General features: G+C 38.3%; 2 protein-coding genes across 3 annotated transcripts in view; one reads left to right on the top strand and one right to left on the bottom strand.

Annotated features, from left to right (window-relative positions):
- Positions 1–16,514, top strand: part of NNT (nicotinamide nucleotide transhydrogenase) — a 94,859-nt gene that overhangs the window by 33,808 nt on the left and 44,537 nt on the right. For both annotated transcript variants that reach the window (XM_042950322.1, XM_042950313.1), the window contains exons 8-10: positions 14,293–14,426; positions 14,731–14,922; positions 15,557–15,710. In XM_042950322.1, coding sequence (XP_042806256.1) covers positions 14,293–14,426; positions 14,731–14,922; positions 15,557–15,710 — 480 coding nt within the window. The remainder of the gene's footprint in view (positions 1–14,292; positions 14,427–14,730; positions 14,923–15,556; positions 15,711–16,514) is intronic.
- LOC122226715 (ubiquitin-conjugating enzyme E2 N-like) lies at positions 12,523–13,142 on the bottom strand. The gene has a single exon (XM_042950336.1). It carries the CDS (start codon positions 13,095–13,097, stop codon positions 12,681–12,683), a length of 417 nt encoding a protein of 138 aa, XP_042806270.1. The 5' UTR covers positions 13,098–13,142; the 3' UTR covers positions 12,523–12,680.

Genomic DNA, 16,514 nt, shown 5'->3' with positions numbered 1-16,514 from the left:
GACTCTAGAGAATTGGCAGGGCGGCGGGGGGTTGTTTTCCCCGAAATAAAGGCCTTACGCATATCACACCAAACCGGAGAAATTTTGTGGTCTCCTTGGAAAATCAACATTGGTTCTTTATCTGACATTACTTTTGTCTTTTTGAAATCTGTCTTTCATAAAGAGCAGAAATATAGTACAAAAAAATAATTTTTCACAGTAATGTTCACACTTGTTCTTTCAGCCAGGAGAATAACTGATATGGTGATAATATTTGCCATTTGTGAAATTCCACAAAGACAACACGGCTTTGACAACTCTACAACGTTTTTGCCTAAAGTAAAGGTTTAGTGTTCAGGTTGTTCTTTTCCTTCTCTGTAAGCATGATGATCTGACAGGACAAAGCTCATATAGATCAGCCATTTCTTACTTTTTCTGAATTATTTATTGTTTTGTTTACTGACTAACCTGATTCATCTGTCACCCTCCCCTCCCTCAAATGTATTGTATGACTGTATGGAATTTCTAATATTACTTCTACAAAGTTTCATTTGTTTTCAGAATTTTGAAGGACAGAGAGAATCACTTAAGTGTTGCAACATCAAAGATTGGTAACCACAGGCTGTCTACACACCTCTTGGTAGCTTTCAACACGGACAGGGCAACTTGTCCTCAAGAGGAAGATGCCAAGACTGGGGAGTGTCCCATTACCATTTATCAGTCATGACTTCTGAGAGTGTGTTTGAGCACGCTTAGTGAGTTATTGGGCCGAATTTAACAAATGTTTGTTAGGAAAATTTATGGCACAGAATTATATTCTGGTTTGGTCTATTATTTCTCCAAACATACGTTGCAAGATTGGAAGTTGTGTTTCCCTCCCTGGCAGTCCCTGAGTTGAAAAGGATTGGGAAGCTGAGGCCATCCCTGGGGAAGCAACACCCCATGGAGTTACTGCTAACAGCTAGTACTGCCCACCACATGTGTTTCTGTATTTCCTTCTTTCCACGTTCCCTATACTTTCTTGTGTCTCAGCGTCAGTTAGGGTGGTCTGGCTGCTATAACAAATCAGCACAAAAGCCTGGATGTGATAGAAATTTACTTCTTGCTCAGTTAGCAGTAACGGGTGGTTGACATGTTGGTGGGCATCTCTCCTTCACGTGGTCATCTGGGGATTCAGGTATGACAGTGTCGCCATCATCATGATGAGGCTCTGAAGATCACTGCGGACACCATGTCTCCTCCAGCCAGCCAGAGGGAAAGGGACATAGAGGAATGCACATAGGATGCCTACGAATGGCACATACCACTCGTCACATTTCTTTGGCTAAGACTTAGTCACATGGCCAACCCTAACTGTGAAGGAAGCTGGGAATTGTTTCCTAGCTGTGTGCCCAGGAATAATAGAACATTGCATTAGTTTGCTAAGGCTGCCGTAACAAAATCCCAGCTTAAACAACTGAAATTTCTTTTCTCACAGCTCTGGAGGCTGGAGGTCCCAGGCCAAGGTGTAGGCAGGTTTGGTTTCTTCTGAGGCCTCTCTCTCTGGCTTGTAGATGGTCTTCTATGTAGATTTCTTTGTCTTCTATGTAGATGGTCTTCTTCTTGCTGCGTGCTCACGTGGTCTTGGTGTCTCTCTTTTTTTTAATCCACATTTCTTCGTATTTTAAGCATGTCAGTCAGATTGAATTAGGGCCTCATTTTGACTTAATCACCTTTCTTTAAAGGTGGTTAAAGAATTCACCAATTTCCCAGTATCGTGATATTTTAAGGTAGTAGGGGTTAGGGCTGCAACGTATGAATTTTCTGTGGACATAGTTCAGCTCATAACAAACATGGATTTTGGTGAACAGCTAATAGCTTTTTCCTTTTTCTTGCTTTGTAATTTTATCTGCTTATGTTTAATGTATTCACTGGGGATCAGATCTTGGATTTAGAGCCAGATAAAGTAGATTCAAATTCCAGTTCCTCTGCTTAAGAGCTGATGTGTCTCTCTGAACCTCAGATTCCTCATCTCTGAAAAGGAGGTAAACATTTTTATCTCCCAGAGCTGATTCATTGAATAGATGAAGAAAAAAACCCAGTGTAGGGATTAGGGCTTGGCCTAGAGAGAGCATTAGCATCATTCTCTTTCCTGCCACGGGTGATGTCTGGTCCTGCACATGGTACTCAGGACTGAAAACTTACTGACTTTGTGAACAGAAGGTCTAGACATTCTCAAGGATTACATGGAATGTCTAAGGCAGTCCCTGAAAAACCGAATTTTCTGAAGATATGTATTTCAGTAAGGCTCTTTTGTCAATTAATCTCATTCTTGCCTAAGTTGAATAACATGGGAAATAAATAACATGGTAAAAAAAGGTTTCTATTTTTAAAAAGAATCTTTTAATTATTTTATAAAACTAGTTAAATCAGATTGTGTAGTAAATATTCATTTTTTTATTTTAAGGCATTTTGGTAGCAAAATGCTAAACATGCATTGGAGAGAACACAAAGAATGTTATAATTTATATAAAAACATTATACATTTCCTGTTTGTGCTACCATTTAACTTTGGTAGACTGTTTTAGTGTTTTCAGAATTCCCATCATTTATGGAAACATGGTAACATCTTGACTAATTATGATTTTTATTTATACAAATTTATAGCTATGAGAGGTAAATGATTAAGATGATCCTTAAAAATTTTTATAAATGTGTTCTTTAATTATTAGGTAAAAACTTGTTTTCAGGTTTTTTTTCTTCAAACAGATCTTTAGGGATTTGTCCAATTGGCTAAAATATGCTGTTGACTAATCTATTTTGTAAGTATTACATTTAGAAATATCTCATGGTATTCAGTTTGTAAAAGCCAAGGTTTTGCTGGCCTGAGTTTCTCTCTAGTTCCTTATACAAATAATTAATTGTGCAGAGAAAATTTGTCTCTAGTTCCATGGACAGAATTCACCAATAAAGTACTCTGCTGGGGTCAGAATCTCTTTTCATGAACATAGCTGTCTATAGCCTCGCCAGTGATAACATAGATGAAGGTGTTGGATCAGTATGTTGCTGTCTGTACCGTGAGGCTGCCTAAATCACAGACCCAGGGGCAGCTAGGTGGCTCAGTTGGTTAAGCGTCTGATTTCAGCTGAGGTCATGATCTCACAGTTCGTGGGTTTGAGCCCTGCATCAGACTCTGTGCTGACAGCTCAGAGCCTGGAGCCCGCTTCAGATTCTGTGTCTTCCCCTCTCTCTCTGCCCTTCCCCAACTTGTGTGCTCGCTCACTCTCTGTCTCTGTCTCTCTCTCAAAAATAAACAAACAAACTTAAAAAAATTTAAAAAATCACAGACCCATTAGATGATAGATCAGTGGATCAAATATTCAGCAGTTTCTTGCCACTTCCTGTCTATTACATAAGCAGTTACCTGTGTGTGTGTGTGTGTATGTATATATGTATAAGAAACTTTTTGTCCTTATCTGTAACATCTTTATAGCTTACAAACCATTGCTTTAACCCCATCTGTGATTTTGAAATTCCAAAATTTCGTGTGTATCAGTTAGCATACCTTTGGCTGTCAGAAGCAGAAATTTCAACACAATCTGCTTTAAATAAGAAAGGAAACTTCTTGGGTTGTGTATCCAAAGAAAGTCCCCTTGTAAGTGTGGATAGGTGTGCTGACATCAGGGGGACTTTGGCTGTGCTCCCTGTAGTCTGTCACCTTGCCCTGCTCTGAGGTGGTAGAAAGAAGGCAGCAGCGGTGTGGGGCCTCTAGTCTGCAGGACACGACATCTGGAAGGAAGGCCAGTTCTGATGGCTCCCTCTTGAAGAGCAAGGAAATGTCTTTTTCAGAAGCCTTTAGTAAACTTTTCCTTGTTCTTATTGGCCTTAATGGGGTTCGTGCTCATTCCTGAACCAGCTGGTGGAGGCAGGACAGTGCGATGCCCCTTGGCTTACATCTGGATTTCCAAACTGGTCACTAATAATATGATGAGATTATCCTTAGGCCAGCCTGCATCTGGAGTGGTGTCTGAGGTTATTTCTCCTGGAGTTCATGGACTGTGTGGAGAAAATGGAAATCAGAGTAGTGACAAGAGGAGGAGATGGGTGCTGGGTAAACAACAATGCTCAGTGCAAAACTGTGTTGTCTTCTAATGATATTTCTTTATATGTAAATGCTGTAGTTCACAATGTCTTTACATGCTGTATTTTCCACTGAGTCTGGATAGTATTGCATTCCATTAATAATTATCCTTGTTTTCTTAGTACTTATTCAGGAGAAATCTATTTTGGTTTGGATAAATGTATTCTTTAATTTGTATTTTTTCTTTTTCTTTTTTAAAGCTTATTTGAGAGAGAAAGAGTGTGCAATTGTGTGCGAGCGGGGGAGGGGCAGAGAAAGAGTCCCAAGCAGGCTCCACACTGTCAGCATGGAGCCCGATGTGGGGCTTGAACTCAGAACCCAGAGATTATGACCTGAGCCAAAATCAAGAGTCAGATGCTTAACTGACTGAGCCAGCCAGGCACCCCTATTATTTGTATTTTTATCTCTTTGCTACTATACTGTTGAATATACTATGATCTTGTTAAAGCAGAAGGTTTTTCTTGAGCCTGTCTAATCTGACACCTCACTGGCCAGGAGTTCAGGAAGTTAGAAATTTCCCCATCTGATTACATGCTATGGAGTAATCCCAGTAAATAATGCTAAATGCTGTTTGGAATCAAAATTTTGTGGTAAACCCATTTCATTTTGGTGTCTTGTTGTTCTTAATATTTTTAGTGGTTTCCTCTTAAAGGTTTTTTGTTTCATTTTGTTTTTGGGTTTTGCTGTTGTTGTTGTTGTTGTTGTTGTTGTTGTTTTGGTGTGGTTAAAGTGGTCTGTGAGGGCTTAATTCTTTTCCCAGTAAGGTAGAATCTGAGAATTTATTGATTTCAGATGATTAGGTTAGCTCTGATTCATTTAATGAAGTATAATGTATTGTGAGACTTTCTGATAAATCTTTACCCATTGATATTTAGTTTAAGCTAAATCACTCTTTTTTGAAATTAGTGCTACAGAGAAGCCAGTGATTCTTTTGCTACGTAGCCATAGTTGTTAAAGCTATTTTTTTCTTTTTCTTTTTTTTAAAATAATCTCGACACCCAACGTGGGGCTTGAACTCATGATCTTGTGACTGAGCCAGCCACATGCCCCTGAAGCTGTTTTTAGAGAGGAGCAATTTTTTCTAGAAGTTTCTAGCTTTAATACTTTTAAAACTTCATCTTAGTATTTGTTTAATGAGAAAATACAGGAGTATGGAAAGAATTCTGTGTATTCTGTGGCCATACATGCATACATCTAGAAACAGTGCACGTGTGAGGCATGTTTTCAGTCTATAGTCAGTTCTTGGTGTACACAGAGATTCAAGGATACCTTACAGTCATCTATGCCATCCCTGCTCTCCCTAAATAATGGCCAACCAATTGGGAAACCACACAGATTTTTAGATGACTGCTTTATTAAATACCTCAGCTATTTTGGATAATAAAACTGTTTACTGACCTTTGAATATAGCCTCTTTCAGTCCTAAAATATTAGTCTTCAGAGCTGTAAGGAAAATTTTCCTTCATATCCAGTCTGCACATGGTAAGCACTAAATATTACTTGAGTGGATAAATGGATGCGTATTTGAATGATGACTGGGATTGCATTTTGTCCTACCATTGTTTTGGCTACAGTATGAAAATAGATTCCCAGCTGGGAGGGGACCGAGGAATTTTCCCAGGGAACTTAATGTCCAAGAACGAGAAGGCACCAAGAAATTTTTCATGAGGTTGTACATCATGCCAAATCCTTCATCCACATTTTGCATTGTGCTAGGAAATATATTTAAAAAAATTCTCTCATTAATTTTTTCTGTCATATTGATTTTTGGTATTGTTTTGGGGGAAATTGGTTTGAGAAAGTGTAAAAATTTCAGTTTATTTGTATATCTCCTCTTTGGCAGATAAAATTATAAAATTAAAAGAAATGAGCAATCAAAAGGGGAAAGCCCAATTGTGCTTGCCTCAAAAACAAAAACAAACATAACTCTTATCTGCCACCTTCTTTTTTTTTTTTTCACGTTTATTTATTTATTTTGAGAGAGCGAGAGACAGCAAGAGTGGGGTAGGGTTAGAGGGCGAGGAAGAAAGAATCCCAAGCAGGCTCCCTGCTGTCAGCATAGAGCCTCATAAGGGACTCGAACCCTCTAACTGTGAGATCACGACCTGAGCCAAAATTGGGAGTCGGGATGCTGAACTGACTGAGCCACCCAGGTGCCTCTGCCTTCTTCTATTAATTCTTCTGACATCTTCTACAGTTATGTCTTGAAAGATCTGATATGATCACTTAGCCTTTTATTCTTGTGTCTAAAATCTATACCAGACTATCTCTGGGGTATATGGGACATCTCTTTATATTTGTAGGATTTGTATTAAACATTGGGTATATTCTTCTCTATGTTTTATATTGTAAAAATCTTCCTGTTTGTTATCCATCCTTAGTCTCTGACTCACTTTGTAAGTGTTTTAGAAGCACTCTTTGAAAGGCTGTCCTAACTGTATAGCTTCATTTGCTGTAGGGAGGGCACATAACGTTGAGTGAAGCCTTTCAGTTGGTAAGTAAATAGATTGGTCTGATGGCATTTTTAAGTTTTTTTAATTTTCTAGTACAACTCTGAACCTGTGTCTTCAACTTAAAGAAGAAACTGGTTGTGATTACACAGGAGTACTTTATTTTATTGTTTTTTATAAAAATAGTATGTGACTTTTGGAAATGTAGTACGAAGTAGAAAATACAAAGTAGAAAGTAAAGATCATCCATCATCTCTCTACTTAATGAAAAATACTAGTAACATTTTACCATTTCCTTTCATCCTTTTTTCCATGCATTTTTATCATGTTAGCTCAGGATACAGTGTCTTTCTCATTTTCTACATATAATATTATATCATAAATTTTCCCCTTGATATAATATGATGAGTCATTAAGAAATCTTTGTAAATGGGGCGCCTGGGTGGCTCAGTCAGTTAAGCATCCGACTTCAGCTCAGGTCATGATCTCACACTGCGTGAGTTTGAGCCCCATGTCGGGCTCTGTGCTGACAGCTCAGAGCCTGGAGCCTGCTTCGGATTCTGTGTCTCCCACTCTCTCTGCCCCTCCCCTGCTCATGCTCTGTCTCTCTCCGTCTCAAAAATAAATAAAAAACATATAAAAAATAAAAAAAAAAGAAATTTTTGTAAATATATTTTAATGGTTTTATAGAATTTTATTGTTTGAATGTACCATATTTTATTTAATGGTTCCCTAAAAGTTGGGCTTTTCATTTAATTCCAGTTTTTGCCAATTAAAAATAATGCTCTAACCTTTTTTCTGTGTCATTCCAATGTGTGTATTTTCATTTATTTCCCCAGGATTAATCTTAGAACTAGAGTTACTGGATGAGTGAATATCAACATTTTTGGCCAGTTGATACATGTTTGTAAACTATGCTTTCCTGAAACTTGTGCGTTCCATAATCTCATAAATAGATCATCCTGCTACTTGTTTCATTTCAACATTATGATTTTTTTAAATTTTTTTTAACGTTTATTTATTTTTGAGACAGAGAGAGACAGAGCATGAACAGGGGAGGGGCAGAGAGAGAGGGAGACACAGAATCTGAAACAGGCTCCAGGCTCTGAGCTGTCAGCACAGAGCCCAACGCGGGGCTCGAACTCTCGGACCGAGAGATCATGACCTGAGCCTAAGTTGGACGCTTAACTGACCGAGCCTCCCAGGCGCCCCTCAACATTATGATTTTTTTAAAAGATTTTATTTTTAAGTAATCTTTACACCTAACATGGGACTTGAACTTATAACCCCAAAATCCTGAGTTGCATATTCTGAGTGAGCCAGCCAGGTGCCCCTATTATTAATTTTTGACTCTTTCAGTTTTAGAGGCAAAGAAAAAAAAGTATCTCACTTTTTGTAACTCACATTTCTTTGATTCATTATGAAGGTGAACATTTTTTTTAAGTTTATTTATTTATTTTGAGAGAGAGAGAGTGTGAAAGAGAGAGCATGCAAACGGGGAGGGGCAGAAAGTGAGGACAGAGAGAGAATCCGAAGCAGGCTCCACATTGTCAGCGCTAAACTCAAGTGGAGCTTGAACTCACAAATGGCGAGATTGTGACCTGAGCCAAAACCAAGAATTGTTCACTCAACCGACTAAGCCACCCAAGCGCCTGGAGGAGAGTGAACATTTAAAAAAAAAATTTAGTTGTTACCATTTCTCTTAGAATTGAGTGTTTGTATTTGTTGTTCATTTATTAGGATCTTTCTGTTTTGTTTTTATTTAAATTTCTGTGAGCTTTTTAATATATTTTTTATCATATTTATTTTTGAGGACGATAATATGTACTTTTTTCATACTTAAATCTATTGTTTTCCCAATTGCTTTAGGAAATACTTTATTTTAAAGTTTATTTCTTTAGTTTGAGAGAGAGAGAGAGAGAACACGAGTAAGCACTTTGCATGCAGGCAGGGGAGGGGAAGAGAGAGGGAGAGAGAGAATCCCAAGTAGGCTCTGTACTATGGGCAGGGGAGCCTGATACGGGGCTTGATCCCACGATCTGAAAGATCATGACCTGAGCCAATATCAAGAGTCCGATGCTTAAGTGACTGAGTCACCAAGGCACCCAAGAAAATACTTTTTAATCCAAAGACTAGAGGGCTATTCACCAAGGTTCTCTTTCTTCTCTCTTCCTTTTTGGGTTGATTCTCTTTTTTAAAATTTTTATTTGTTTTGAGGGATCTCTATACCCAGTGTGGGGCTCAAACTCATGACCCCAAGATCAACAGTCTTATGCTCTTCCTACTGAGCCACCCAGGTACCCCAAGGGTTGATTTTTTTATAATTCATTCTGATGTATAGAGTTTAAAGTTTAATTTGAAGTCTGGTAGTAGATTCACCCCTCCATAACTAACTAATCATCTTATTCGTTTTGTTGCTTCCATTTTGTGATGCCACATTATCATGTATTACATTTTTGCCCTAGGAGGACATCAGGGTAAGATAGTATTTTGAAATTTCCTTCTCAGTCTTTCCTCCTCTTGAACTATTCTTTTGAGGATTTTCTCATTTGGAACTTTTATGTATTACCCTGCTCCTCTTTTGGCTCTATTTTTTCCCCTTCTGTTTTCAATTTTCATTTCTACACTTCCAGAATTAAAAAAAAATTAATCAATCCACATGTGAATGCTTAAAAGCCAGCTGTACTGTTCTATTCATCATTGTATTCCCTGTAGCCTTTATTGATTTTTTAAATTATAAAATTAAAACTAGCTCTTAAATTTGTTTTATTTATTTATTTTGAGAGAGAGCATGAGCAGGCGAGGAGCAGAAAGAGGGAAGAGAGAGAATCCCAAACAGGCTCTGTGCCATCAGCACAGAGCCCAGTCTGGGGCTCAAGCTTACTAACTGCAGGATCATGACCTGAGCCCAACTCAAGAGTTGGGCACTTAACCCACTGAGCCACCCAGGTGCCCAAATTAAAACTAGCTCTTATAGAAAATTTGTGAGATAAGGAAAAGCACAAAGAAGAAAATATTCTTAGCATTTAAAGATATCCTGGTATGGTTAAATGTTATACTATATAGAATTTACTAGAAACTATATAAGATATGTAGTATATTATAGTATATGTATATATAAAAATACATACGAAACACTCATAAATATGTATGTGAAATTTTTTTACCAAATGGCAGTAGTATATACATACTATTTTGTTGTGTGCTTTTTATCTGTAATAATTTATCGTATCTTAAATATTCCTCTGTGACTTAAATTTTAACTCATCCTCTAGTTATTTGACTGTACACTTAATAAATTATGTGAAAGAATATCCTATCCTTTCAAAAGTGATTGAATTTCAGAGTGACAATATGGACAGAATATTTATTATTTTTGTTAAGATGCCAGTGTGTATGTATGTGTGTGTGCATTAAAGTTGTGTCAGCCACTGCATAATTGTTTTGTGAAGGTTGAGTGAGTAAAATCAAAGACAAATAGGTAATATATAGGATTTTTTCTAGGGAGCCTAAATGGTTTTGGCCACTTGAGGTCTTGTAAAGTCAGTAGGGTTACAGTCCTGGAATTGATCCTTAAAAAGAAGGAATCCAGAATTTTTAAGGCAGGAGGAATTAATTAGATGCCAAATCAAACTTGTGAAGTTGATGGCTATACAGTTAGTGCAGTTAGAAGTCAAAGGGGGTGGGCCTGGGTCCAAATTGCAGTTAAAGGCACATCAATCTGAGACTGGAGGGTACAGGTAAGGTGTGAGGAAAAGCTGTAGCAAACAAGAGGCTGGTTAATGGAAAAGAGGCTCTGGACTAGAGAAGAGGAAGGGGGATGATGGTAAATACCTAGAAAGCACACATTAGCGCTTTAAATTTGCCACTTTATGTGGATGCACCTATATGATCTGTAGCTTTAAATTACTGCAGAGCTGAGCAGCATAACCTTTTTTGGGGGGGTAGGAGTCCTCAAATGTATGTGGTTTGCATCCCCAGATTGTTATGTTTAATAAAGTTTAAATATTCAAGCTTTTGTTGGACTGTAGTGGGGAGAGTAGATGAAAGGAGTATTTCCAGAGAATTTTGAGAAATGATGAAACCACCAGGATGTCAGAGTATTGTCTTTGGGGAAAATATCTCCTTATTCTTGCTCTTTCTTGGAAACTCAAAAGATTATCCAACAAACTGTGTGGCAGCTAGCTACCCCTGTGTGGCTGGAGCAGGAGGTCCAGTGGGGCGGTAATGAGAGAGAATGTGAGAGTGATTAGACCCAGGGAGGAAGGCCTTCAGTAATAGGAGGCTTAGAATTTGGACTTTATCTTGGAAGTATAAAGTTGGCATTGAGAAAGAGGGAGGTACTATATAAATACCGATTTGTTATCTTTTCAGCTTTTTTCCCCCACATGTACCAAAAATATTTCTTTTTCTTTTTTCTTTTATTTTTTTTATGTCGAAAATGTAATTTCAATAGATAATTCTTCATCTTACATAGAAGCATAACAAAATACACCACATTCTGAAGAAACTCCAGACGTTATGAGAATAAAGGGTAGGGGAAACTCAGATGGGCTACAATATCCATTACCTTAAATTGCAAGACAAAGGTTCCAACACAGGTTAACATTTACATACTTAGGACTGGCTACACTGATGTCTTAAAAATAACAAGGATCAGAAATTAGATACGGAAACGGGTGGGAAAGAACAGTTTTTCTGAGGAGAGGAACTCCATCAATGCAGAAAAAATTACTGAATATCAAGCAATAGCTCTCAGAGCAAATACTGAAGGATGAAAATAAGAATCATGAACTGAGGATTTGATGTTCACAAAGGAAGAAACCTTTCGGATGACACTTATGAAGTTGGTTGCTTGAGGTCTGCTCGTGAGGTCTACAAGGAAGACTCATAAATGTCTCCGCAAACCCCAGATGGTTATCAGATTGGTGTTTCCTAATAGTATCATACACCAGTGGTCACACATGGAGTTTTCAGACAAAAACTAAGAGGTCATACCCGAAATGCCAGACAAACAAATGTGGCACAACATATGAGTCCTGCGCAAAGCCAGTCACAACGGCTGCTTTGCTGTGACTCTCCTGTACAGTAATTTTCAGACATCATGGCAAGACACTAATGATCATCTAACTAATCAGACAATACATATTTCAAATTTCTAGGAGGTAAAAAAAATATCAGATACCAATGCTTTATGCATGCTCAGGGACAGCTTATAAATACTCCATTCAGTGATATCTTAACACAAGTTTGCATCGGTGAAAAGAAATGGGCAAAATCCACCTCTTGTCATTCGACTTGTCAGATGGTGAAGACCAAAACAGAATGTTCCATCAGTTTTAATTTTTAAATACGATTGTCACATTGGGAAAATGAGACAGTAAAATAAACTGTACAAAGCAAAGTAGAATAACAAAAAATATTTTACTATAACATAAGATTTACAGAAGTTTCCAGATAAGCCATACAAAATGGTCACAAGTTTTTTTTGAAGGAAGGATTCTACACTTGACAGCAAAGTCACAATGTTATTAGAGCTGTGATGTCTGTTTAATGTTCCCATTTTGGTTCAAACAATCAAGCTTGTCCATCTACAGCATCTAAATAAACTTAGACTTGGCTAGAGAGCATATTCTGAAGAACTGGTTAGATGCTTTTATCCAATGCAATTAGATCACCATAAAAAGGGGGAAAGGAGCCCATAAAATTAAAACTACCTCTCCCCCCGCCACCAAAAAAAAGATAATAAAGAGAAAACACCCACACCCCTTGCAGCTAACCCTGACCACTACCTTCATTCACAGTGCTTTATACTTTAACCACTATTGGGGAAATGAATAAAAGCAGAGAGGGGCCACTGCTTTTAAACGTTTCACAACAATCCAGATGGTACTTCTAGCCTCTGCTCATGCTTTACAACAGTGATCAGGACAAGACATAGATTTGCTAATGTGCATTTAATCACCAAAGTACTGAAGATGTCTGGGCTTTTATTCTGTAATGTTTCTAAGACTGTGTCCATTAAATGCAAACAAAAAAGGAAGAAGTCTTGGCAGAACAGGAGAAGTGATGCACACTTGATGATCAGATCGATTTTAAATATTATTCATGGCATATAGCCTATCCATGCTCTAGCCGTTTCTGTTGCTTGGGCTTCGTTGGTCTTCCACTGCTCTATCATTTGCTAATGGATCATCTGGATTGGGAGCACTTAACAATGCCTGGATCGATAGCAGAACTGTGCGACTCTGCAGTGCTGGGGACCACTTATCTTTCAAAGTATCTAAACGTACTCTTCCCAACTTGTCTACATTAGCATGATAAATTTTGCTCATGAAACGTACTTTAGGGGCTGCCATTGGGTATTCTTCTGGAAGGAATAGTTGACGTTTAAAAGTCCCTCCCTCAAAGGGGGAATCCTGGGGGCCAGCAATGACCACATGAAAATAATGGGCGTTGCTTTTGTCAGGTTCTGCTTTAATGCCAGGAACTGGTTCCGCCAGCAAATGCTGGGTTTCCTTGATAATCCTGCGGGGCAGCCCGGCCATCTTGTCAGATCCCGAGTTCGGCTTCTGGTCTCGACACTGGCTCCGCTCGCCTCGCACACCTAGTTTTCTTTTTTTAAACCCATATGTGTTCCAATCAAGAAGATTGAAAAACAGATTATTATTATAATGGAAATTTCATTTGAAATTAATTTTCATTTATAAAATTGATAGTACTTTTACTAAAATTCTGTAAACACAGAGTTGAAAACTTACTAAAAGAGGAGAAGATAAAGATAATTAGGCTATTAACTCTCTACTTTCCTACTACCAATCTCACAAGTTTATGTCCTTTGTCTTTTGGCTTAGGTATTTATTGTTTTATGAAACTTGAACACGGTAATATACTGACATTGTGGGCCCCCTTTGAACATACTAATACGTTAGGTTGGTGCTTTATCTTCTATGTAAGAATTAGTGAATGAATTTAAAATGTGAACTGTCTCATAACTAGAGTGTTCCATAAGAACAGGGATCTTTTCTGTTTATCTACCAGTATATTCTGAGCACCAGGTATAGGGCTTGACTCATCGGAGGCAGAATAGTGTTGGGGGAAATAAAAGTGTATGAGTGATTTCCAATCCCAATCCCAGGTTGGGATTTCCTATTGTTTTCATTTCATAGCATTTCTCTGTCTCTCCCTGAAGTTATCCTGTGTTAAATGAAGGTAGATTAATTTAACATGTTGGAAAATCTGGTGAGATTTGCTAAGATGTTTGAAAATATTCCATTTTTTAATTTGGTAAATTGCTAGTGAGTATTCCCCTTGACTTTTGTGATCTTTATGGATTGTCCAGTTCAGGTGCACATAGTTTCCTTAATAGCTTATTATGCATTAAAAAAACAAAAAAAAAAACAAAAAAAACCCCAGGCAAATGGTTGTGTCTTCATGAGTGGTGCTGAATGTAAATCAGTGGGGAAGAGCCATGCTGAGATTTCCATGCTGAGTAAGTAAACGGAAAGGCTGGCTTATTAGCCACACGTCTCCCTCCCGCATATCGGCTTTGCAGTTTGTACTAACCATATTTCTTCCTGAGGAGGATGACCATTTCCACCTGTGTATAGACTTTTGGGTCTCTTGAAAGAGTTAAATTTCAGATGTTACATTTTTGAGCCTCCAGAGACTACTGTAATAATTAGAAAATAGAGTTTAAAAAAGTATAATATAATTTGTTCTGTTTTCTTTCCATTTTATTAGGTAAAAAAGCCCCAGTTTTATTTAGTAAAGAAATGATTGAGTCAATGAAGGAAGGTTCAGTTGTTGTGGATTTAGCTGCTGAGGCTGGCGGAAACTTTGAAACCACGAAGCCAGGAGAACTTTACGTTCACAAGGTATAGGAAACAGCTGCTTCTCTCTGTGGACAATGTCCCATGGCTCACCATAGTGACTTGCAAGAGAGTATTTATGCCTCAAAGCTCAAAGTGTTCAGAGAAACTGAGGCCTGAAATTTTTTAAAATTAAAAATAGGCACATTTAAAGCTCTTTTTGAAATATACTGTTTGTTTGTGAGATGTGTGCATATTTACAAAGATCATAATTTCACAGCTTAGCCTTGGCTATGACTGCAAATTGTCCTAGCAGGAAGGTGAACAGACCGGATTAGACCTTTCAGACTATATATTTTTGTTCACGTAGGGAGTTACTCACATCGGCTACACAGACCTTCCCAGCCGAATGGCCACTCAGGCCAGCACCCTCTATTCCAACAACATCACCAAGCTCCTGAAGGCCATCAGCCCTGACAAAGATAACTTTTATTTTGAAGTGAAAGACGACTTTGACTTTGGTACAATGGGTCATGTCATTAGAGGAACTGTAGTGATGAAGGTAAGAGACCCAATCCTTCCTGCATTTTCATTACAAATGTATGTGTTGTGTGTAGAGATAACTTAAAATAAAATCTTTAGGGGCACCTGGGCGGTTCAGGAAGTTGAGCATCTATCTGACTCTTGATTTTGGCACAGGTTGTGGTCCCAAGGATGCGGGATTGAGCCCTGAGTTGGGCTGCCTGCTGGGTGTGGAGCCTGCTTGGGATTCTCTCTCTTCCTCCCTCTGCCCCTCCCCTGCTCACACATGTGCTTGTGTTCTTTCTCTCTCTAAAATAAAAAAAAAAAATCTTAAAAGAAAAATTGTATTTAATTTTCTTTAATGTTTATTTATTTTTGAGAGAGACCAAGCACGAGCAAGGGAAGGGACAGAGAGAAGGACATAGAATCTGAAGAGGTCTCTAGGCTCTGAGCTGTCAGCACAGAGCCCGATGTGAGGCTCAAACCCGCGGACCATGAAATCATGACATGAGCTGAAGTCGGACACTTGGCCGACTGAGCCACCCAGGAGGCCCAGAAAAATTATATTTAAAAGAACAGCTGTTTCCCGCCCCACCCCCCCGCCAGCACTGTCATCTTCTGTGTTTTTGAAATGCTGGATTGACTTTTAACATTGTTTTTCTAATTTCTGTTAGGATGGAGAAGTGATTTTTCCCGCTCCCACCCCGAAAAATATTCCTCAAGGTGCCCCAGTAAAACCGAAGACAGTGGCTGAGCTGGAAGCTGAAAAAGCAGCTACGGTCACCCCCTTGAGGAAGACCATGACTACGGCTTCTGCGTATACAGCAGGTGAGGACCCCCTTCCTTAGGGTTGAGTCCTAATTATTTGGATCTTGTAAGAAATGTATCAGCTGTCAAAATTAGCGAACGAAATGCTGTTCTCCTTTGGATTCCATTAGGAAGTGGGCCTGTTAGAAGCGAGTTTTCATAAACGTGTTACTTGTCTCACCTCTGTGGCATTATACAGGTGCTCGCCAGATACTGGAATGAATGTGTGTGAAAGCATATACAGGCTGGTAATGCTTTTCTTTCATAGAAAACATTTAAAATATAGCTGTTAATAGCTTTATCTTCCATCAAATATATCGAGTAGTGATGTGTGTTGGATTGTGTTGGTGTTAAGTGCCCGTAAGTGTAGTTCCTTATTTATCTATCTTCGTGGGTTGTAAAACATCACTTGTGATCATCTGCACATCGGGGAAGCCTAGGGAACCAAACGTTTGCATTGAAGAATCAGCAGTACGATACAGATAGAGCCCTTGAATGTTTGTCTAACATCCTAGTTATTTACCTAGTAAAAAAATTCAGGTTTTAAATTTTCATTTCTTTCTTTACAATTGAACACAAATTCTCTGCTTTTCAGTTCATCTTAATGAAAACATTAAGCAGTCACTGTAAAAGAGTGATAAATATTCATTCTGGGTATGAATTATTTGAGTTTGAAATATGGTCATTTGGTTTTAAATTGGTTTCTCTCATAGAATGAATTAAAAATATTTAGATCTACTTAGAGCCAAAGCAAAAAGAAAAGCAAACTAGAAAGAATTAAGGACCAGCACCAGGCACACAATTCTTGTAGCCTCAGCATTCTCC

The sequence above is a fragment of the Panthera leo genome, chromosome A1 (genome assembly GCF_018350215.1).
Source record: "Panthera leo isolate Ple1 chromosome A1, P.leo_Ple1_pat1.1, whole genome shotgun sequence".
Taxonomy (NCBI): domain Eukaryota; kingdom Metazoa; phylum Chordata; class Mammalia; order Carnivora; family Felidae; genus Panthera; species Panthera leo.
Note: the sequence above shows the minus strand (reverse complement) of the source record. Positions and strands in the feature narration are given on the sequence as shown.

Coding starts and splice junctions, on each gene's coding strand:
- LOC122226715 (XM_042950336.1), bottom strand. CDS start 13,097: ATGGCCGGGCTGCCCCGCAGGATTATCAAGGAAACCCAGCATTTGCTG.